Consider the following 24,057-nt stretch of genomic DNA (forward strand, 5'->3'; position numbering starts at 1 on the left):
TATATGTATATGGATGTGCTAAAACAGACACCTGCATATTTAGTATTCAAGCTAAAATAATTCAAAACAATTTAACATTGTATATTTATCCTTCAAGCACCAATTCCATCAACGATGTGGAGTGCAATACCTGTCAGATATTTCAGGAAATCTCAGGGAGAGAGTATACAGGTTAGACACAGCACTTGAGGTCCTGGTGAAAGGATTCCTAGTGGAAAAGGTCCAGAAAAGAAGACACCCTGTACCTGCAAGGAGTAGGGAGCCCAATAAAGCAACTAATGGACCAGATATGGGAGAAGATAGCCCATAAGATATGAATGACAGATTTCAGACCCCATCTCACAAGTATAGTACTCAAGAACTACACAACCAGCAGCATCATAAGCTCAACATTTTAACATCCACCATCTAACCCCAAACAAATATTCAAAACCTTACCACCAACACTCCTGCCACTACCCACCAGCCCTCAAAAAAGAAATTGCACAGGCACTGCTCAGTCAGTAGATAAAATAAATGCACAGAGGCTAGTATCCTGTCTCTAAGTCACCCTTTATTAACATGCACAGAGTACACTGGCTGTGGCCAGCCAACTCAGAGTCAGTCCCTTAAATGAGGAGATTTTGAATCTCCTACTTATATCTGTCAGCCAGGGCTTCCTGATTGGCCCAGGTTAACAACCGTAATCAAGGAGCTCATAGTCAATAAGATTCACCTGATTCCAATCACTACAGTAAACCTCAGATGTATTGCAAACCTCTTTGAGCATGTGAGACATCACACACAAACATATTTGTCAGTACACTCATCAATCGCCACTCTTTCACTTGAAGAGCAAAATAATAAGGTACCAACAGGATTAGGCTGGTGGTGTAAGCACAACTGCATTTTTCTCCTGTGGGAGGCAGTGCTCCTGGTAACTGAGATGGAATTGGGCCACTGACAGGAGTGGCAGTGCAGGGAACAGATCACCTTAAGGCATGTGGGCATTTCAACTTCCTTAAAGATTCACGACTGTTACTGAAACACAATCACGCAAGCTGTCCTCGCTCCCAAAATCCATAGGGTCAACTATTTTCCTTCGGAACTCCTTCCTTTCCCAGAGAAACTGCAAGAAGGGAGAAAAGCACCTCACCTCACCCAACACCATAAAGGAAGAGGGGTAAGGAGCAAGGAAGAATGCACTAATCAATTGCTACCACTGTCACAGGTACCAGGTCAGAGACCAACATCACCTGAAATCTAGGGGATAGTATGAAGAACAATCCTCATAATTGCATGCACTGAGCACAAGTGGACAGCAGACACACTGGGTGGGAGGGGTACCTTTTCCCATTGTCAGACTGCACGGTCACAAACCATGTCTGCTATGGGGAAGTTAGATGAAGAGTTCACAGGACCAAGCTTCATAAAAAGACTAAAATAAAACAAAGAATTGTGAATGTTGTAGATGTGAAACAAAAACAGAAATTGCTGGAGAAACCTCTGATACCCATTCTCAAGGTGTCTGCTGAGCTGATGATCTGTAGGCTTTTCCATTGAGGAGTCCAAGCCATTAAAACAGCAGCCTGAGCTGCCATTGCAGCACTTTGCTGTCATTTTGGAAGATGTAAGTAATGTGATGGAAGCTGTTTGGTTTCTGTTGCAGCACTTTGTTCCACAAAGCTCTTTGGCACTATATGGAAACTGCAATGACTGCTGTGAAGTCTGTGATTTCAGTCAAGTGTTGTATGTAATTACACTCGACAGATTGCTGGATCAAATCAACTAGCCTCTCCATGCTGGAGTGGATGGGTTTCAAGCTCTGCATCAAGCTATGGACTAAGCTGGCCTTTTCCAAGACAATATCACTCCCCGCTACAACCAGTCAGCTGTTGGGCACAAAAACAAAGTTGCTGGAAAAGCTCAGCAGGTCTGGCAGCATCTGTGAACAAAAAAATCAAAGTTAATGTTTCGGGTCCGGTGACCTTCCTCAGAGCCCATTGCATCAAATGTTTTGCTTATGAGAACATTAGCCTTTTTCTATAACAAAGATAGAAATAGCTGGAGAAACTCCACGTCTGCAGAGAGAAAACGGAGTTAACGTTTTCAGTCCAGTGACCCTTCTTCAGATTCAAAATCTTGTCAGAAAGCAAGTGACTACAGGGCCCTCTGGTGTTAATGGAATTATGTCTATAATGTTACGTTCACAATAGGAAGAGTAAAAAGTAAGGCCACTCACTTTGTTTTCAGTTTAGAAGTATCTAGGTTTGAGCAAATTTTCAATTCAGTTCAGAAGACACTGGTATTGTTCAAAAGCAAGCAAAATTTCTCTCCTAGACTTAGGAGACTTAATAAACTTAGGGTGGTTCAGGGGCCAGTTGTGTTAGTAGTCGGGTTTATTTTGTACAAATTTCAGAATCAAGAGACTTTGGTTAGAAATCTGCAAGTTATGAGAAGTGAGAAAGTTTCAGCTCTCAGCAATTTGTGAAAAAAGTTTAGGTCAGCAGGTTTGGAAAGTACTCATTGAATTGTCTTCATAGGTCATGGTAAATAAACTGCTAGGAGTCAGTTAAGTAGAGCCCTAAATAGTTGAGATAGGAGTATAATTTCTCTGGACTGAAGTCTGTGTAACAGGTAATGATAGGAAACAGGTTGAAACTTTGTGTTGCTTAATGTTTTGGATTCTGCTATCATCAAGATTTAGATAACTTGGCGTTTTCTTTTTAATTCCTTTGATATAATAAGCTCTGTTCAATTGTTAAAAGGGATCTGCAGTCTTGTATGAATAAATTTCAGTAATTAACTAGCTCTGAGGAAGGCTCACCTAAAATGTTAACTCTGATTTCTCTCCACAGATGCTGCCAGATCTGCTGATCTTTTCCAGCAATTTCTGTTTTGTTTCTGATTTTACAGTATCCGCAGTTCTTTAGGTTTTTATATGATCTATCAAGTCAAGTTATATTCTGGGATTTCAATTGCCCAGCAGTACAATTAACTGGATCACATCATACAATTTAGAATGTTCACAACATTATTACTTACTTTAAGAGTAATGGTAACAAAGTAAGAGGCCAAATGTTAGTTTCTACAAATTAGACACTTGGCGGAATAAAAATTCTGAGGCTGACAGCTTGCAGTAGCTGCATCATGGTGAAAATGTGAAGATGTGCCCTAGACCTCTGGCTCCAATGGTAACAAACTTTGTGGAGCCAAGAAGAAGTTCCTTTTATTTAAATATGTTAGACAAGTATATGCTCCACATTGAGAAAGCCTGAGTCACCTGCCCACTAAAGGAGACCAGAGACAGCAGTGTGAATGTATGAGATCCAAAGACTAATTCATCATCTGCTAGAATACAAACACCATTGTCTTCTCAGCCTCTTTAAAAGGAGTACAAAACTAAAAGCTTAGCCCAACATGCTGCCACAGTCAGTGAAGTTATGGTGAAATTTTCACATTTAAAAAAATGTGTACAGCCGTGAGTGCACATGTGTGCATATGGTGTGTGCTTCTGTCTGTGTACAAATTTTGAACCAATCAAGTTGAGAAATCTTAATAGGACTTTTCTTCATGATCAGCATCATGCATGCATTAGTGACCTACCTCAAGCCCAATCTTAAAAGTGCAATGCAATCCATATTAGTGAGATGGTTTGTCATTTCCCACACTAGCTGCATTCTGTGGCATCTTTAAAGGAGATTTCTGTGGTGTCAAATTAAAAGCAATTTTATAGACTTGGGGATCCAGGATTTGTTTACTTGTCAATCTAATACTGTGAGTTAGCAGCTACCATGGTACACTGGCACAGCATCTCAGCATGATCTGTAACTCTTGCAATTTTATGCTGAAACTGACTTTTCTGGCTGTATTTAGTATATCTGCATCGCAGGATAATTGCCAGAAACTGTTTCTGTCCAATTCTTTTCATTAAAACACTTCTCCCGAGTTCAATATCCAGTTGCTGAATGTTCTTATTATCTGCTTACCAAGTGCTGACTGATCTCATTTACTTATCAGCATGAGGGCAAGTGGCACTACTATTGAAGTTTTGTATTCTACTCACTAATGAATTGTAGTTAGTTGGCTGCATGTTTTAGGCAAAGGAGCTGCCTGATCGGCCAATATAGTTGGTTGTGAGAGGTTTTGGAACCTTACGAGTTTGACTGACAATTTCTACAGCTGAGAAATAGTTTATTATCACCATTTGTACCTACAAACACCTTTCTTCAAATGATGACTGCCAATTTCAGGTCACCAAAGTATTTTTAGCATCACCCACGTCCTTATCGAAAATTATCTAACAAATGGTATAGCTAGGTAGGTTTTCAAAGTGAAGGCAGTGAGGAAAACCTTATAAAGGGCTTAGAGGTGTGCAATGCGAGTGTGTAGTTAGGATTCGTTTTGTCGAGATGAAATGAAATGAGATTTTTAAATCATAGCATTTCATTGCATTGTTCCTAGAACATTGGAAAACAGAACAAAAGGGAAACTTTGTGATAGGGTGGGAAGCAGAAGAAATTAAATGAGAATAATTCTGCTGGTACAAGACCAAGGGGAGTGATAATGGGATAAGTAAACAAACAAAACATGTATCTAGGAGGTGTAAATGGCAGAATCATGAATTTTGTCAAAAAGAGGAAGAACAAAAGAGCATTGGAAAGGAGGCAAAATGAGGGCAGATGTTGAGATCTGAAATGGTTAAAGTCAGTAAATCAAACAAAGAACTAAACAACTGCAGTTGCTGGAAGTCAGAAGCAAAAAATAGAAATTGCTGGAAGTCTCAGCAGGTCTGGCAGCATCTGTGGATGGTAATGTTTTGGGTCGAATGACCCTTCGTTAGAACACAGACCATTCAGAAGAAGGGTTTTCTGCTTTCTCTCCACAGATGCTGCCAGACTTGCTGAGTTTTTCCAGGGATTTCTGTTCTTTTTTGGTTACATGCAATGTTGCGTTTTGAAGGCTGTAACGTGCCTAATTAAAAGATGTGAAGCAATTCCTCGAGCTGACATTGAGCTACGCAGGAACAAAAACAAAGTTGCTGGAAAAGATCGGTTCTGAGGAAGGGTCACCGGACCCGAAACGTTAACTCTGTTTTCTCCTCCACAGATGCTGCCAGACCTGCTGAGCTTTTCCAGCAACTTTGTTTTTGTTCCTGATTTACAGCATCCGCAGTTCTTTTGGTTTTTATTGAGCTATGCAGGAACACTTCAGGAGGCTGTGCATAATGTGAGGTCAGAATGGTAACAAGGTGGAGAACAGACAACCAGAAAGTCATGCTTGCAAAATTAACAGAGGTTTACCACAAAGTAGTAACTCAATTTACATTTAATTTCCCCAATGTATAGACTACATTGTGAATAGCCAATACATTAAACTAAATTATCAACTGCTGCTTAACTGAGTAGCCTAAACAAAAGGCATGTCTTATGGGGAAAGGTTAAATGGTTGTGCCCATACACATTGAAGTTCAGAAGAATGAGAGGTGATTTTATTAAAACGTTTAAGATTCTGAGGAAACCTGACAGGATAAATGCTGGGAGGATTTTTCCTCTAGTGGGGGAATCTAGAACAAAGGGACACAATTTAAAGATAAGAGCTCCCCCATTAATGATAGAGGTGAAGAAGAATTTCTTCTCTCAGAGGGTCACTAGTGTTTGGAATTCCCAAGTAAGCATGGGATGCTGGGTCATTGATTATATTCCAGGCCGATTTAGACATATTTTTGATTGACAAAGGAGTCAGGGGTTATGGGGGAGCAGGCAAGGAACTAGTATTAATGCCACAATCAGATCAACTTTCACATTTTGAATAGCAGAGCAGCCTCGACAGACATAATGGCCGACTCCTGCTCCTATTTCATGGGACCATGAGTATAAGCAAATCACTGATTCATTTGGAAAGAACATTTGGGCTCCTGGATGGTGAAATAAGAGGTAAAAGGGCAAGTGATATATCTCCAGTACTTTCACTGAAAGGTGCACCAGGAACAGAACAGGATTTGGGGATGATTGATGAGTGGAGCAGGCTGTCAGAGAGGCAGTAGTCCCTTTGGAATGCTGAAAGGGGAGGAGAGGGGAAGATGTGGCGGTGGTGACCAGAAGGTGGTAGAAATAGCAGGACATTATCCGTTGAATGCGGAAGCTGGTGTGATGGATAGTGAGGTCAAGGGATCATCTATTATCCTTCACCATTAGCCTATAAAAGGCGTTTGCTTTGTTGTTTTCCCCCTCCCCTCCCCCTTCACTTGCTTAAAACCTATGGTGTCTCTAATTGTTCCTAGTTTGATGAAAATCATTGACCTGTAAAGTGAATACTGTTTTTCTTTCCACAAATACTGTCAGACCAACTGAGAATTTGCAGCGTTTTCTGGTGTTAGTTTATATTTCCAACATCCAAATCATTTGCTTTTGTGAAGGACCTGAATGTCTGATTCAGCTTACAAGGGAATACTGTTGTTATATTATTGTATAGTTAGAAATTGGACAAGTAGGTCATATCCCAAAAGACAAAACTTTATGGATGCGACTGACCATGCTTCAGGATTTAAGGCAAAACCTCAAGCCTGTTTTATACGTCTATTATGTCAGGCTGTATGACACGCCTCTTTTTAAAAGAAAGACTTGCATTATATAGAACTGTTTTCATGACTATTAAACATGTAAAGTACTTTATAGGCCATTATTTTTTTAAATATAGTCACTGTCATAACGTATTTAAGAGTAGCTTTTTTGTTGTCAAATAATATTTTCCATGAATCTGAAAGTGTACAACTATTGACTCAGTTAGCTCTACTAATTGCTCATTCCAATCTACAATTTACAATCTACAATCCTGGGAGTGTGAAGCCAAGCCTCAACTAGAATTTGAACATCTTACTGCTTTGTGATTGCAACATGCTGGTTCATGGCTGAACCACTAGATGGAATATGGGAGCATTCCACTTTTCAGGGAGAATGTATTAAAATATCAGTCTCACTAATGTAGCTACCACCTGGTGGTAACAGCTACTACCAAATACTGGTGGGACAGCATTTATAGAAATCATTTTAGCTCAGCTGAGGAAAGAAATGTGATGCTATAAAATGGCGATTCTGAGACTAAAACTGATAAATATGGAAGTGGCAGTAGGATTTTCCTTCTTCTGGTCATATGTTTTTAATTTTGTGTGGATCAAGAAAATATGGACTCCCTTTCTAATTTCTACTGGCTTTCTAAATGTTTGCACATTTCCTGCTCCATCACTGATTTCAACTTTTTTGTTATACTTCCAGTCACCAGTCAGTACTTTTTATGTGCCTTTGTTCCCATTCCAAGTCCAGATCTTCCTGTGGAATCTCCATTTTGAGAGATTACATTCACACAACTTGAGTGGACATATATTCATTCATCTTTGAACAAGTGGAAATGCTCAGTGAGTGAAACAGACCGATGTAAATGTTGAAGTGCAGTTTCACCAATCTAAGAAGTTTTGGTGCACCTACTCACACGGTAATTGCAGTTATCTCTGAACTTAATAACTAGCAGGAAACACTGGGAGGAGCTGTAAGAAGAGAATCAAAATAACTTCCCCAAAGAGGAGACAATGGAATGAGAAGTGGAACAAATAGCCAGTGAAAAGATTAAAAAATTGAAATGAGACATGCATTTGCCCTTTCTATACATTTGTGTCCATTTTTTTTTAAGAGATGGATATTCACAATAAAGTGGGCAGATTGATACAATTTTGTAACTGTTTCTTAAGATTTATTCTGTTTCTTCTACAGGCTCCTTGGCTATGGGAAACAAGGCACTGTTGGTACAGTTATCCTTACCAGGTAACACATTAATTGAATACTATATGTATTTCTGTTAGTCATTGTTATATTGGCAATCTCAGATGCTTAGTAACAGGAATAATAATAATTTCCACAGGTTTAAGCATTACGTATGAACTATATAAATTTTATTTAAGAGAAGCAATAGATGTTTGACAATCACAGGAGAATCTTGTTATTGCAAAACCAGTTAGTAGGTACAATATTGCTATTGCAACTTGGTAGCTGAAGCTCATCTTGTTAATACCAGCAGTTATGAAGAATCATTTCTCAGAATCATGTTGCAAGCTTGCTAATAAATTACTGCAATCAAGTATTATATGAGAACACAATAGCAATCCAACCTGGGATTTCTTGATGAGCAGTGCCATTGGGTGAATCGCTGCTTTCATTAGTACATGTATAATTAGACATTGAGAGAAAAATGGTAAAATTGGGCAGAGTCAACATGGATTTATGAAAGAGAAATCATATTATTGTTGGAGTTCTTTGAGAAAATTATTTGTAGCATTGATAAAGGAGTTGTGATTTGATGTATTAGATTTTCAGAAGGCTTTTGATAAGGTCCCACAGAAGATTAGTCAGTGAAATTAGACTGCGTGGGATTGGAGGAAATGTACTAGTGTGGATTGAGAATTGATTAAATCATAAAGCAAAGAGTAGAAATAAATGGATCATTCTCAGGATTGTAGGTTGTTACTACTGGTGTATGGCAAGGAACAGTGTGAGGTCCACAACTGTTCACAATCCATAAAAATGATTTGGATGTGAGGGCCAATTGTAATATTTCCAAATTTTCTGATGACACCATGCTACAACACAAACTCCTCCCTTGGTGAATTTGGTGATGAATGGGACGTTTCATTTGACAGGATGGTGGGAGGGGACCCTGCCGCTTTCTCATCTCTTCCTTAATTACGTCTGGGGCAGGAAGGTTCGAGGGCAGCCTTCCTAGCTCACTGCCAATTGAGACTCATAAATAAGCAATTAATGTCCAATCAAGTGCCTCAGCCCACCATGCTTGCAATTTATCCAGCAATCTATGGGAGACATACCAAGGAGAAAGCCCAAAAAGCAAACCTGATCAGAATTGCTTGCATGATTCTGGGTGTGAGGAGTGGGAGTGTTCCATGTTCAGAGACAATGAGCTGGTATTTGGAAGAGGGACGGATTGCTGAGAGGCCATTCAGAGGCTGGTATCCCATCAGTGATTGACAGCATCCCTGGGAAGGTGGTGGTTGGTGCTGCGATTGAACCCAGCAGATGCTCAGTCTTGCCTTGGGAATGGATTCCCTCTGTTTGTTAAATGCAGTACGGGAATTGCAAAGACAAGATGTTGAAGACCATTGGTGGAATCTTGTAGGGGCCTGAATGTCATGCACTATGGCGATATTTGTGGCTGATTTGTACAAGAAGTCCGGTGAGGTCTATCTCGACATTGGGTGCACTCGCTTCAGTTTTTATGCACCTGTCCAGCGATGAACCAAGTTTCTCACTGGATAGCGATGAATTGCCAAATAAAAGGGATTATTGTTTGTTAAATGCCTTATTAATGCAACAACTCACCTTGTTAAGTTTCAACTTCCTATCTGAACACATGCACTAAACAAGCTCGACTTCAAGTATTCCTGACCTGAAAGTCAAGACAGATAACTGATAACTTCAGCTCGCCACTTACTCCAACGGACACCACTCACTGACATCTCAGAGAACGCTCTGAGGCACCAGCCTCATGCACCCGATGCCCACAGACACTGGCATCCAACATGTACTGGCCTCTAAGAATGCTCATGTACACCTCTGCACTTCAGTGCTGCATCTCGGGCTGCATCTGTAACTATCATTGTAATGCTGCGGCAAGAACACAGTCCACTTAACCCACCAAGCTCATGGACTGCATCTCTGTCTTGTTCACTTGCTGTCATAGCACTCACTCATTCTGAGCCTACTGGGATGCTCATAGAATCCCTGCATTGCCTTGTCTTTTTGTGCTTTGCCCCTCAAGCAGCAATACCAGGTTTACAGTACTGATCTATTGCTGCGCTCTTTAGTGCAGACACAAAACCAGAAAGCTTGTCATGGTTGAAGGCAGTGCTCAGTTAAGTCAAGGAAGATACCTTTCATAAAGAAGTCCCAACAGTCTCTGATATCAGTGCAGAAGCTTGGAAATGGCCAGAGTCAGAATGCTGTCCACATACAGGGTGAGTATGCAGCTGTCAATCAACCCATCACCCTCTCTGCCCTACTGTGGGCTATTTTTCTCCTGAAATGATACGTGGACAGTTATTATGGGAGATAAAAGTAGGTGGCACAAGTGTTACTTTTGGTGTAGGTGGGGAGATGTTCCAAGCAAGTGAGTAGGCAGCACAGTGAGCATGCAGGGTTAGTGGTGTTGGGGGTTGCCATGGATGACAGTAAGTGAGGGAAGGTGTTGCATGTGTTACTGAGGGTAGTAGGGCATGAGCCCTAGTGGGAGATGGATGGAGGAGCAGAGATGTAGTGAATGTGATGTATCAGGGAGAAGATGGTGGCACCTGCACTGGCCAAGTTGAGAATGTCATTGACTTTCCTCTGACAAGATTATGCATTCCTCCACATGGCTGAGACTGCACTGACCCATACCATGATCTGGTGTCATGGTCTGGTCTTGTGGTCCTTGGAGAAGAGGACATGCCACCTGTGCTGCACCATATCCAGTAGGACCTCCAGGTCCATGGACACAAAGAGGTGCGCCAATTTCCCCTTCTCTGCCATATCTAGGCAAATTTCCATAACCACACAAGATAGCTGCAGACTGATGGTGCTGATCCAAGTGCACAACTGTTTTTTAAAGTTGGCACCTGATGTTGACCAATTCTGGAATTTCCCAGCAGTGGTACATTGTTCCAGGAATGGCATATGGTAAGATTGGACTAGAATTGGACATGAGAGGTGCTATAGAGGTGAAGTAGATTGGTAATAAGGTAAGTTTAGTGGCCAAATACTGAGGATGATTCAAAGAGTCTGCAAAGGGATATAGACAGGTTGAATGACTGGGAAAAAAATCTTGACCTTTGGAATATAATGTTGGAAAATATGAGGTTATGCATTTTGGCAGGAAGAGTAGAGATGCTGATTGTTATTTAAATGGGGAAAGACTGCAGCAAGCTACATCATAGAGTAATTTGGGAGTGCATAAATCACAAAAAGCTAGCATACAAGTTCAGCAGGTAATAGAGAAGACAAATGGATTATTGGCTTTTTTCACAAAGGGAATGGAGTTGTAAAAATAGGGAGGTCTTGCTGAAACTATAAGAAGCACTAATCAGACCATGGCTGAAATACTGTGAGAAGTTTCAGAGCCCTTATTGAAGGAAAGATAAATTGACATTGGATGCATTTCAGTGAAGATTCTCTGGGTTGATTCCAGGTATGGAGGGACTGTCAATTGAGAAGAGTTTGAGTACGTTGGACCTTATTGATACATTCAAGATTCTTAGAAAACTTGACAGGGTAGACGTGAAAAGTTGTTTCTGCTTGTGGGAGCGTGCGGGACCAAAGGTCATAATTTCAGAATGAGGGGTCACCTATTTAAAACAGAGTTGAGGAGGAATATCTTCTCTCAGATGGTCGTGGTCTACAGAATTCTTTACCACAGAGTGTTATAGAAGCTGGCTGATTAAGTATATTCAAGGTTGAGATAATAAGATATTTAATCAGTAAGAGAATCAAGGGTTATGGAGAAAAGGCAAGAAGGTGGAGTTGAGGATTATCAGATCAGCCATGATCATCTCTTGAATGATGGATCAGGTTCGATGGGTTGAATAGCCTATTTCTGCTCCTACTTGTTATTGCCTTATTATAATATGGTGAGAAAATGCACTAGGCCTCATGGTGAAAAACCCTCCAAAAATCTCGAAAAAACTGACACTTAGCCCAAATAAGTGCAAAATTCAGCCCGTTATAAAATGTTGGCTGTCCCAAGTACTTTAGAAACATTATGTAGTTAATAAAATAACCAGTTTCTGAAATCTACTGACATTCATTTTTATTTATTTTGCTCCAGCATTATTTCAAAGTTGACACCTTATTCCACAGTGTCATGTTCATTTGCACATGATCAATTTTTGCTTTATAACTGTACTGATAAATAATCTCTCACTGGCTACAATAGTATTAAAACTATAGAAAATATATAGTAACTCCAGAGCACTAAAAATATAGATTTCTAGTCCCAGTTTAAAGTTGGTGTCAAAATATAGCATGCCACTGACAAAAGGATCTACAGTGGATCTTTTAGAGGTATCAACAAGAATGATAATTTATTAATGTTGCACAACCTGATCAAGAGTCTGAGCTTATTTGATAGGTCTTTTCATTTATTGTGCCCAGAAAATATGCCATCTATCGTGATTTGATAAGTAATGTTTAACTGCAAATTATTGCTTTACATTAATATTTGAATCAAAGAAGTTGCAATGACAAATTCTGGTCTATTTGCTGAACTGTTGTGATTATAACATGCATGGACAATTCGTAATTTTCATTTCACATTGTTGTGACAATATAACAGATTCCTGAAGCTGTTACAATTTGAAGCTGCCAGATTTTAAAAAAAACAACTTTTAATGTAATTACGTTCTGTGCAATGAGATATTAACCCAATTACAAAAGGGCCATTAAAGTTTCCAAGACTGTGATTTCTAGACAGTACAGATTTGGAAATGTAGAAGCTATATATTTTACCAGACTAAAGACAGCACTTTATTTGATTTAACATATAAAAGTACATATTTAATGCGAACTTGTGGCATAGTGGTAATGTCCCTGAGCTAGCAATCCAGAGGCCCAGTCTAATGCTATGTGGACTCAGATTCAAAGCCCTCCAAGGCAACTAGTGTAATTTACATTCAGTTTATACATCTGAAATTGAAAGGTGGCCTTAATAATATTGACCATGAAACCAACGACAATTGCCATAAAAATCCATCTTGTTCACAAATGCCCTTCAGGGAACGAAATATGCCATCCTTATCTAATATGGTCTACCTATGATGTAGATGGTACAAAGATCAGTGGAGTTGTGGATAGTGTTGTCAAAGGATACAGTGGGATATAGATCAGTTGCAGATATGGGCGGAGAAATGGCCGATAGAGTTTAATCCAGGTAAGTGTGAGGTGCTGCACTTTGGAAGATGAAATGTTAAGGAAAAGTATACAGTTATTGGCAGGACGCTGAACAGCATTGATGTGCAGCGGGATCTTGGGGTTCAAGTCCTTAGCTCCCTGAAAGTGACCACCCAAGTAGATAGGCTGGTAAAGAAGGCATTTGGCATGCTTGTCTTTATTGATTGGGTAACTGAATACAAGAGTCAGGATGTCATGTTTCAACTTTTATAGGAGTTTGGTTAGTCCATGCTTAGAGTACTGCGTTCAATTCTGACTGCCACATTACAGGAAGAATGTGGAGGCTTTGGAAAGGTTGCAGAAGACTTTTGCCAGGATGCTGCCTAGATTAGAGCGTATGAACTATAAGGAAACGCTAGAAAAACTCAGGTTGATTTCTCTGGAGCGGTAGAGGCTGAGGGGAGACTTGATAGAAGTCTACAAAATTATGAGATACATAGATAGGGCAGATGGTCAGAATCGTTTTCCTAGAGTTGAAATATCAAAAACCAGGGGGCATGCATTTAAGGTCAGAGTGGGAAAGTTCAAAGGGGATATGAGGGGCAAGTTTTTTTACACAGAGAGTGGCAGGAGTGTGGCACGCAGATATGATAGGAGGGGTTTAAGGGACTTTTGGATAAGCACATGAATATGCAGGGAATGGAGGCATATGGACCAAGGGCAGGCAGAAGGGATTAGTTTCAACTGGTGTCATTTCTGGCACAACATTGTGGGCCAAAGAGCCCATTCCCGTGCTGTACAGTTCTATGTTCCAGGAATCCAGACCCACAGCAATATGGTTGACTCTTAAATGTCCTCTGAAATCATTAAAAAGCCACTCGGTTTATCAAACTACTACAGAAAAATCAAGAAGGGAAATATTTGAATGACCACCCAACATTGACCTATGAACCAGAAAGAAGGATGACACACCCAGCCCAGCTGTGCACTCCCCTCCTCACTAGCATCTAAGGGCCTTGTGCCAAGTCGAGGGAGCTATGCTACAAAGTAATGAAGCAACTACATTATACAGTCATACTCTCTGCATCATACAAAGTGCAATTCAAGAGTGTGATGGAATACCCTCCACTTGCTTGCGTGAGTGCAAAGTCACACAATACCAGGTTATAGTCCGACAGGTTTATTTGAAATCACCAGCTTTCAGAGTGCAACACCTTCATTAGGTGAATATGCATGAAGAACAGGGCTCCAAAAGCTTGTGATTTCAAATAAACCTGTTGGACTGTGACCTGGTGTTGTGTGACTTCTGACTTTATCCACTCCAGCCCAACACTGGCACCTTTACATTACTGCATGAGTGCAGCTGCAGCAACATTCAAGACGCTTGACACCATCCATAACAAAGCAAGCCTCTTGATTATTCATCTGGATAAGTAGTGTGCACTATTTAATTATTATACTTAACTTAATATCTGTTTTATACTATGCAACATGCTCAAAGTACAAGCTATGGTAGGGAAAGAGGGTAGTAATGTACAATTCACTTTGAAAAATCAAAAACACAATGCACAAAACAAGAACTAATTTCAAAGTATTCTTTTGAGCATGAGTAATAGCCTAACGATGGAAGTTCCGTAGCGACATTTGCTGATAAAGGTTCATATCAGGGCAACACTACTTCATAAACAAAAAATGTAGATGATGAATCAGCCTCCACATCCAATTTACTTCACTGGTAATAGCTTAGGTTTGTCTGGAATGTGCCCAATAATAAATAGTTACAACGTCCAAACTGTAAATTATTCTTTTAACAACTAGTTAATAAATTGCATAAGATTGCAAGATAATTGTGGATAAAGGCACAGTAGTTAAAGGAGGTATTAAAGTTCACTTTAATGACTCACAAAGAGTAATAGAAAGAAGAGCTAAGGTTATACAGAATGCAGGACTGCTTTTCTGTACTTATTATCAATGTAAATAATGTTGCACCTTCTCAAAATTTACTCCATCTCCCACCTTGTTGCCCACTCAAATTATGTATTTATATCTCTCTGTGTTCTCCTCACAGATTACATTCTACCTAACTTTGTACCATAAACAAACATGGATACTCTGATGCAGAGTTATTTAGACTCAAAACATTAGCATGCTTTCTCACTCTGTATGCTGCCTCTCCCACTGTGATCTCCAATATCTTTTGGTTTCAGTTCAAATTCCAGCATCTGCAGTAATTTGCTCCTTTATTGGATATGTTCCTCTCAGTCTCTATGTCCATGTCAGTAATAAAGACTGTGAATAGCAGAGATGAGCGTACTGATTCTTGCAGCACTCTACTAGTCACATCTTGCCAGCTTGAAAGAGCCACTTGTTCCTACTCTTTATTTCCCGTCCATTATCAATATTTCATCCATGATAATATATAACCTCAACTCTATGAGCCTTCGTTTTGTGTGTTAACACTCAGTATGGTACTTTCTTGAGTTCCTTTTGGAAATACAAATATTGTACGTATACTGGCCATGACCGATACACATTTGGAATCCCACTATTTCCATTTAGGCTTTTCAAGGTTACTCAGGATTATAGAATAGATGAAAAGAGGAAGGAGGGGATGGGAGATATATTTAGGTTAGATTTAGATTTATTGTCACATGTACATTAAAAAATACAGTGAAAAAAAATTTTGCGTGTTTTACGCAAAGTGTCACCACATTGTGGTGGGAGATCTGACACGTGGAGAATCGTTTTAAGTTTGTCTTACTCACTGGAAACAGACTAGAGTACAATAGAATAGAAATTTACTGTTGTATGCACTTTTACAGGAAAAAGTTTTATAAGTCACCCCACCAAGGCACCCACATCAATGACAGAAGTCATACATAATAATAAAAAAAAGTAAAATTAAGACAAAGTTCATCACAGTTCAGTTAATGGCTCCTGAGCTCAGGGAAAGCCAGTTACAGAGCAATGGAGTAACCTGAAAGTGTAGCCAGGACAAGATTGCCACACTGGGCCGCTGGAATACCTGGACATAGACAAAGACCTCAACATTGGGACTGTTCAGAAGCATGCACATAACTCAGAATTCAATGCTGTACATCTGTGGCTGGCTATTTAAACATTCACTGCATTCCATATGACTTCTCAATCTCCAATCAATAAGTGCATACAGGAACTCCTGCATGTTATGATTTCATCTCCACTGTTTAAAGTGACAATCAAACACACAAAGCGAAGGAACAATTAGGAGCCAAAGGCAATTTTATGCCAAAACAAAATCTAAAAGGTTAAAAGCTGTAGCTCATTTTCATGAGCCTCTCCAGATATTCTGCTGTTGTGATGTGAGAACCTGGAAAGATATACTATTCCCTCGCACCATGAGCAAGAAGTGAACTGGGGACACTAAGGCAGCTCAGTTGATGGTAGTGCAAGAGATCGTTTGCTGGATCCTAGTGCACATCACCTGGATATGATACAGGAAGTCAATCAATGATCTAATCAGTGCAGGAAAGGTGGTTATCATGGCACATTCACCAACGCTCTGCTATGAAAATACCACAAACCCATCATTCAGCCTTCACAAGCCCAAATTACCTTGCAGGTATATCCTTTCAGTCAATGCTCACATCCTCATTTCACCATTCACCACTGACTTTCACCTTCATTATCATGTGATGTTATGCCACCTTTCTCATGGTCAACAACAGCATCAATGTGGTAAACATATGTCATTTGTCTTCTTTTGTTTTCTGTACACGAAGAGTTCACAGAACACAAAGGAACAGCAGAGAACTGAACTCCAGCCAGCTAACACATGGAGGAGAGCAGACACTGTCAATCAGTGGAGTCTCAGTGTAATTGATGTCAGACAGGGATCTATAGGGCACCTATAGAGGCTTTCCAGCTGCCTAAGACAAGACATAGTATGTGATGCAATCATGTTTACTTGATGTCAATCGTGAGTGAAATATATTAATGCGCAGGGTAATAATCCCCATATCCTTATCTTAATAGTACTCATTCTCAATTTTTAACTCCCATGGAACTTCTGCACATCCCATTTGTGGTAGTTCAATTCATGGACAGCATTAATGGTTCTCCAGAGGAGTTCACACACTATCAGTGTGCACCATCAAAGGACTAATGCACACCAGGTACCAGCTGAGATGCTCCAACTTTGGTTTGGCAGTAAGACAGAGAGCCATATGTTGCTCTGGAGACTGAGATCAAGCATGCTGGCTGTGTCCTCCTAGAAGCTGCATCTATGTGCTCAAGCTTTCCTTTGAAGCTGCATGTCTCTGAGCAGCAGCCTGTTGCCTCATGTAGGTCCTACTGCTTCCACTGATCATGTTGGCCTTCATCTAAAATTCCATAATACAGTCACACTCAGAGATCAGGGCTCCAAAACAATCAGACCACCGAACCTCTGAAACATAGGTGGCACCTCCAAAGTTTGTGGAGTCATCTTGTAGCACAATTACTGTGAGCAAACCCTTTTCCAAGCATTTCAGAAAGCAGCTGTGAGGACTGAGTACATCTTGACATCTTCCTGTCAAAGGTTCAGTCCTCTCACTTATTACAGTCTTTTCACTTTATATCCAGTACTGAATCCCAGGATATTTGGGAAGCACATGGAGTTGAAGATAAAGGCAAAATTCACATTAACTCTAATTCTAACTGACTGAGCAACATTACAGTAGACAGCTGGCCTCTTCCACTAGGACTTGCATATAGGAAGCCTGACACTGAAATTAAGGATTTGGAAGCAGTTTTCCAAAATGCCTGCATTTACCTACCCACACTAAAATCTGTGTTTTCAACTGCATTAAAATTCTTTGAAATCTTTTTTCAGATAAGGAAGAGAACTTATTAAAATTGTTAACCGGATACTGATGCAAATAATTTTTCTCTGTAAAATGAGCCAGTGCTGAATGGGAAGTATTCCTTCTGAATGTTCACTTATGTTTAAATTCTCAATAGCATTTTATTTTCATTCCATTGTCTTTGTTAAAGTTTTCTCAACTTTTCCCTTTAACCGTGTCTGGTAAATATTTCTTCTGTCATAATATATTTCTCCAACTTGGAAGAATGCTTTCACTCAAGACAACACAGGGAAATTGATTTTTTTAAAAATGCCGAGTGAACTTCTTGTGATAACGCAATTTTAATCCACCAAACACACAGGTAACATTATTAAAATATCACTTATGTTTATTCCTGTTTGATACAACAGGATACCTGTTTGTCACTGATTTTCTTGAAACATATGAATACAGCATAATAATGTATAATCACAATAGCCTACATTATGAAGCGCTAAATATTTGTGCTGATAAGACCGACTTTCTAATTTATTGCTGGACATTTTATTTCCTAAGAATTTGTACCTAGGTCCCGCTGTACCTAAGATGGTTCTGTAAGTGGCCTCTTGTCAACTTTTCACTGTACTCATATGAGTACATGTGACAATAAAACACATTCTAATTCTAATGATCAAACTAAGGAATTGCCGCTCATGAATTTTGCAGTCAGTCCTTTTCGCTATTTATTGTATCATTTTTCTGACCTGATAAATCCACTATGCCTTCCATATTAACTTTTTTTCTTTTTTCAATAGGTTCTAACCTCTGACCTCCATTATTATTACATTATGGAGCTGGCATTCTACTGGTCTTTAATGTTCTCTCAGTTTACTGATATCAAAAGGAAGGTAAGAATATTGCACATGAATCAAAGGTTCAAAGAAACTTACAGCTCAGAACGAGACCATTTGTCCTATTATGACTATACTGACTCCTTGAAAGAACAGTTGTGTTTAGTTCTAGATTCCCAGCTTTTTGTTCATCATCCTCAAGTATCTGTTCAACTCATGTTTAAATTATTCATGGATTCTGTTTCCATGTAGAACATACTAGAATACAACAACTAAGTGAGAAGACTTCTTCTCATCTGCACTCTAGACCTTTTGCTAATGATTTTGAATCCGTGACTTCTAGTTATTCAACAGAGAATTTTCTTTTTAACTATTTACTCTACCAACATCTGTCATTAGGTTACTCATAACCTTGATGTTCCAAGGAGAACAATTCTAACCAATTCAACCTCTCCTCACATTTTAAGTCTCTTATCACCCATCAACTTCCTATGTACCCTTTTGAATGCCTTTACTTTTTCACAGAATGTGGAATTGTCCACAGTAATCTCCCTGGTGTTAAATTCTACTCCTTTACTTATAAATCTTTTCAACGATGTGTACATATTGACCGAAACGCTGGATGGTGGAGTGCAGGGCGTGTGGTGGGGGTGGGGGGGCTGGTTGGTGGAATTTTCCAGGCCAATATGACCTGAAAAATCAGATGAGACAAGGATGTGGGGGCATGGAATTGCGCACAATACCATTGGACCAGTGACTGTTCCTGAGAAGAGATACATCAGACTTTAAACATTAGCTCTGTTTCTCCACAGATTCTGCTAGACGTGCTGAGTTTCTCCAGCACTTTCTATTTTACCTCAGCAAATTGTTTACACTCGGTTTTTAAAGTGTTTGAGCTTAATTTAACATTGTTGCTAGTCTTCTCTTGTATCTTCTCTTTGTTTGCCATATTATTTTTTTTTTAGTTTCCTCTTTCACATTCCACAATTTTGCTGAATGTTAACTGAATCATTCTTGTGCCATTTGTCATATGCCTCGTTTTGCTGTTTTATTTTTAACTTTTATTTCCTTTCATCCTAGGCATATTAACTTTGGGTTTCTCCAACATTTCCTTTCAAAGAAATATGTCTAGCTTTCACTTGAACTCTTTCATTGTTTTGTGACTGTTTTATCCTGAAGCCACCTTCTCACATCTCCCAGTACAACATCCCTTGTGACACCACTGAAATTAACTCTACATTAGTCGAGCATTTTTAACTTCTTTCTGGTCTCTTTCCATCATTACTTTAAACTGAATATGTTGAAATGCAATAACAGTTTTAGTAGAATTCTTATGATGTGGGAATTCATGTAAACAAAACATGATTTACACTGATTTTGTGAAAATTCCAATGAATGACAATTAAGCAATGCTATAAATTTGTTTAGTCACTGTCTTGTTTTAACATAAAAATTTGTTAAAATGTTGTTACTCCATTAGGACCATAATTTTTTCAACTGTACAAAATACAACAGTGTAGATATAATTAGACAAATAGAAATTGTCATATACTGTTATTTTCACAATGTAAAAATTTCCTTAAGTGCTGTCAAAATCTGTGTTAACGGTCACCTTGGAACAAATTTTGCAGATTTGCTTTGGGTAGGATATATACAAAAATTAATTTTAGTGCTCAGTCATACCAGGAGCACTGATACAAGCAAAACTAAACTTTTCTGACTTTAAACTGACATCAGTGAACCAATTTGCATCTGTAGCACCTTTTGGTGGTGTCTACAAATGAATTGACTTCCAAGTGGTATGGTATCTCCAGCCTGATTCAATCCCTGATGTACCTGAAGAGCAATAGCATTGTGTTTGATTGCCAGCAGAATTCAGTTGTTGCTGCCAGCATGGGCCAGACCATAACATGTGTTGTGAGGAGAAGGGACAATGATAGATTTTCCATAAGCAGTAAGTTGAAGTTTATTATTATCCATTTGTAGAATAATTAATGATATAGCTTGCTGCTAAATTTGATATAGACCATTAAACATAGAAAAATAGGAGCAGGAGTCGTCCATTCCTACCTTTGAACTTGCCCCACCATTCAACATAATCATGGCTATTCATCTAACTCAGTACCCTGTTCCCACTTTCTCCTCATGAGCTTTGAGCCCTTTAGCCCTAAGAATATACCTAACTTGCTCATGAAAACATTCAATATTTTGGCCTCAACCACTTTCTGTGGCAGAGAATTCCACCAGCTCACCACTCTGGCTGAAGAAATTTCTTCTCACCTCAGGTCTAAGTGGCATACGCCATATCCTTGGACTGTGATCCCTGGTTCTGGACTCTCTGGATGTGAGGAACATCCTTCCTGCATTTACTATGTCTAGCTCGTCAGTCCAGCCATCCCAGGAATCAGTCTTTGTTGCACCCACTCCATTGCTAGAACATTATTCCTCAGACAAGGAGACCCAAACTACACAGATTCTCACCGATGACTTGTACAATTGTGGCAAGACGTCACTGCTCCTGTACTTGAATCTTGTTGCTGTGAAGGCCAATACACCATTTGCCTTCTTTACCACATGCTTGCTTCCTTTCAGAGACTTGTGTACGAGGACACCCAGGTCTCATTGCACCTTCCTCTCACCCAATCTGTCACTATTCAGATAATAATTTTTTTTACTGTTTTTGCTACCAAAGTGGGTAACCTCACATTAATCCACATTATACTTTTATCTGCCATGTATTTGTGCACTCATTCAGATTGTTCAAATCACACTGAAGCATCACTGCACCACCCTCATAGTTCACCCTGCCACTTAACTTTGTGTCATCTGCAGACTTGGATATTTTGCAATTAATTCCCTCATTTAAATCATTAACATATGTTATAAATAGCTGGAGTCCAAGTGCTGATCCCTATGGTACCTTACTAGTCAATGCTTGTCACTTGCTTAAAGCCCTGGTTATTACTACCCATTATTTCCTTTCTGCTCACTAATTCTCTATCAATTGAGTACACTACGCCTATTCTTTTATATGGGACTTTAAAAGAAACATCCATCATAATATGTGGAAGTTCAGTAAGGAATCTAGCTGTCAAACAAGATGTCAACGGCCTGGCCTGGCAAGAAAATGTTATAAAGTAATTATGTCCTTCACACCTGGAAATTTCACCAGTTTTACTTACTTAAGTGTTTGAAATATATAAAAGCAACACTATTGTTGGAGATTTGGTAGCAATTATTGATCAAACAGTGTAGAAAAACATGTTGAGTGCAAATAATATGTCCTTCAAGTCAGAACAGGAAATTAGCATTGAAGAAAGATTGAAACATGGCAGGAAGATCTACATTAAAATGTGATGGATTGACCATTGCTCTTGTCAATATGTCTTGATCGATAGCCTGTAGTAAGTGCATGTTTTATAGGGGCAAATCTTTTTCATTGACATGCTTAAAATTTTACTTAGTCTACTGCTGCACAATCATTTTTTAAAATACTCAGCAGTATGCAGTTCTCAGCCATTAATCACTCAAACTCTTTGTATGGCACTGCTAGATGCTGATACATGATAATCTGAATGAAAAACATTGTACCACTCATTATTATCCCATTCTCCTGCTTAGATGTTCTAAACAACATGGGCCATGGTGAGAAATTTGGAAAAATCAGGTGATTTGTCCAGCAAGGACCTTATCGACATTGAGATCAAAAAGTCCCATTTTCCAACCAAGCGTTGGATAGTAAGACAAGATGCTTACTAGGGAGCAGTGAGAGAGGTTGAATGCTCAGTGTGCTCATTTAGAATTTAGAAGAATGAAACATGTAAGATTCCTAGAGGGCTTAGCAGGATAGATGCAGAGAGGTTGTTTCCCTTTGTTGGACAATCTAGGACCAGAGTAAGCAGTTCCTCATTTCCAATATTAGTCCAGGGATTTGGCCACTTAGAGCAATCATAATCAGGAGTCCATTCCTCTATAGTTGAATGAGGCCACAGTCAGGCCTGTGCATTCAGTGTACCAGTCCAGGAACTCATGCTAAGTCAGTCGGGGAGCAGATGCCAGGTCTCTGGCAGTCCTCTGAGTGCCAGTGACTTGAAGTGTTTCTTCCTTGGCCAGCTGTGGACATATGGCAGTGTAGTGCTCATCAGCAGGTGCTACCAACTCTAATTTAGCAAAATTCTAGCAAACTAATGTAGCAAAATCTGGGGGGGTATTGGTGGATTCAAGAAACAGCCTTGCTGGTACATCCTCTGAGGCATCTGTGCTCTCTTCCTTGGAAATGGAGGAGGGATCATCTTGTGCTGTGGCCCTTTTGACCACTGAGGTGGTGGTGATGCCACCGGTAACTGCGTGGAGACAAAACAAAGAATGTATCACGGTCAAGAGCTAGAGGTTATAGCATATTAAGAATACACTGACATTGTGGGGTAGTATGAAAGTAACACAGCAATAGTCAGTGCTTCTTCCTTGGTTGCCCAGACAAGCATCCTCGGAGATCTGGTCTTTCCCATTAAGGGTCAAGTTCCACTTTTCACAGAGAAAAGGAGCTGAATGTCAGTAACCCCACCATGTGTCCTGGCCATTTTGGCTCTGTTATGGGTTGTTTCTCTTAGAATCAGAGAAAGGGAGGGATTGAGTGGGATGAGAGTGGGTGGCACAGCTCTTGGTACTGTTGCAGATCAGGGAAAAGTTGTAAAATGCCCTGAGTGCTTGAGTAGGCAGTGCAGAGGCCGTGCATGGTTAGTAATATAAGGTCTTGGTGTGGGAGATTACAAGTGAGAGAAAAAGCTGCATGCTATAGTGAGAATGGTAGAGAATGAGGCTTGGTGGGAGGTGGTGCAATAGCAGAGATAGAATGAATATGAACTAGCATAGAGTGGTATCAGTTAAAGTGCCAGTGAAAGGTCAGATCCTTCCCACAGACAGCAAGGGCAAATCAGTACTGACTATTCCCCAGGTTATTAGCATTAGGTTACTAAGAATCCAGATCAGGATCATCTGCCTGTCTTTTTCTTTTACAGGATGATACGTTACTTACCCTGTGTCATGGTTTACAATGTTGGAAAACACAGACTGCATAGTTACTGTTTTCTCTGTACTGTAGAATACAAACGTGGTTTGGTATTTCACATTCTAGTCCTTGAACTATTGCGGTCAACACATTAAACATCAGCTTTTTTTTTATGATTTCTCCTCCATACTCCACTGCTGTATATTATTCCTCCGTCAGTTCTACACTGACCTGTTTCAATCCAACATTTGGATCCCCTGTAATGATTTTGTACCCCTACCAGTATACCCTAAGTTTCCATTCTTGTCTTGTCAACATGCCCCAAAGGTACACAATACCTCATTCACATTGTTGCTGGAACCTTTGTTCAAGCTTGTATCACTACCAGCTAGATTACTCTGAGATAACAAGGTGTAGAGCTGGATGAACACAGCAGGCCAAGCAGCATCAGAGGAGCAGGAAGGTTGACGTTTCGGGCCTAGACCCTTCTTCAG

The 24,057-nt window shown here is 39.7% G+C and overlaps 1 protein-coding gene across 3 annotated transcripts in view; it reads left to right on the forward strand.

Annotated features, from left to right (window-relative positions):
* cers6 (ceramide synthase 6) overlaps positions 1-24,057 on the forward strand; it is a 244,961-nt gene that overhangs the window by 175,872 nt on the left and 45,032 nt on the right. For all 3 annotated transcript variants that reach the window (XM_020526339.2, XM_020526345.2, XM_048599054.1), the window contains exons 5-6: positions 7,746-7,796; positions 18,520-18,612. In XM_020526339.2, the coding sequence (XP_020381928.1) occupies positions 7,746-7,796; positions 18,520-18,612 (144 nt within the window). The remainder of the gene's footprint in view (positions 1-7,745; positions 7,797-18,519; positions 18,613-24,057) is intronic.

This window comes from Rhincodon typus, chromosome 7, assembly GCF_021869965.1.
Source record: "Rhincodon typus isolate 14 chromosome 7, sRhiTyp1.1, whole genome shotgun sequence".
NCBI classification, from domain to species: domain Eukaryota; kingdom Metazoa; phylum Chordata; class Chondrichthyes; order Orectolobiformes; family Rhincodontidae; genus Rhincodon; species Rhincodon typus.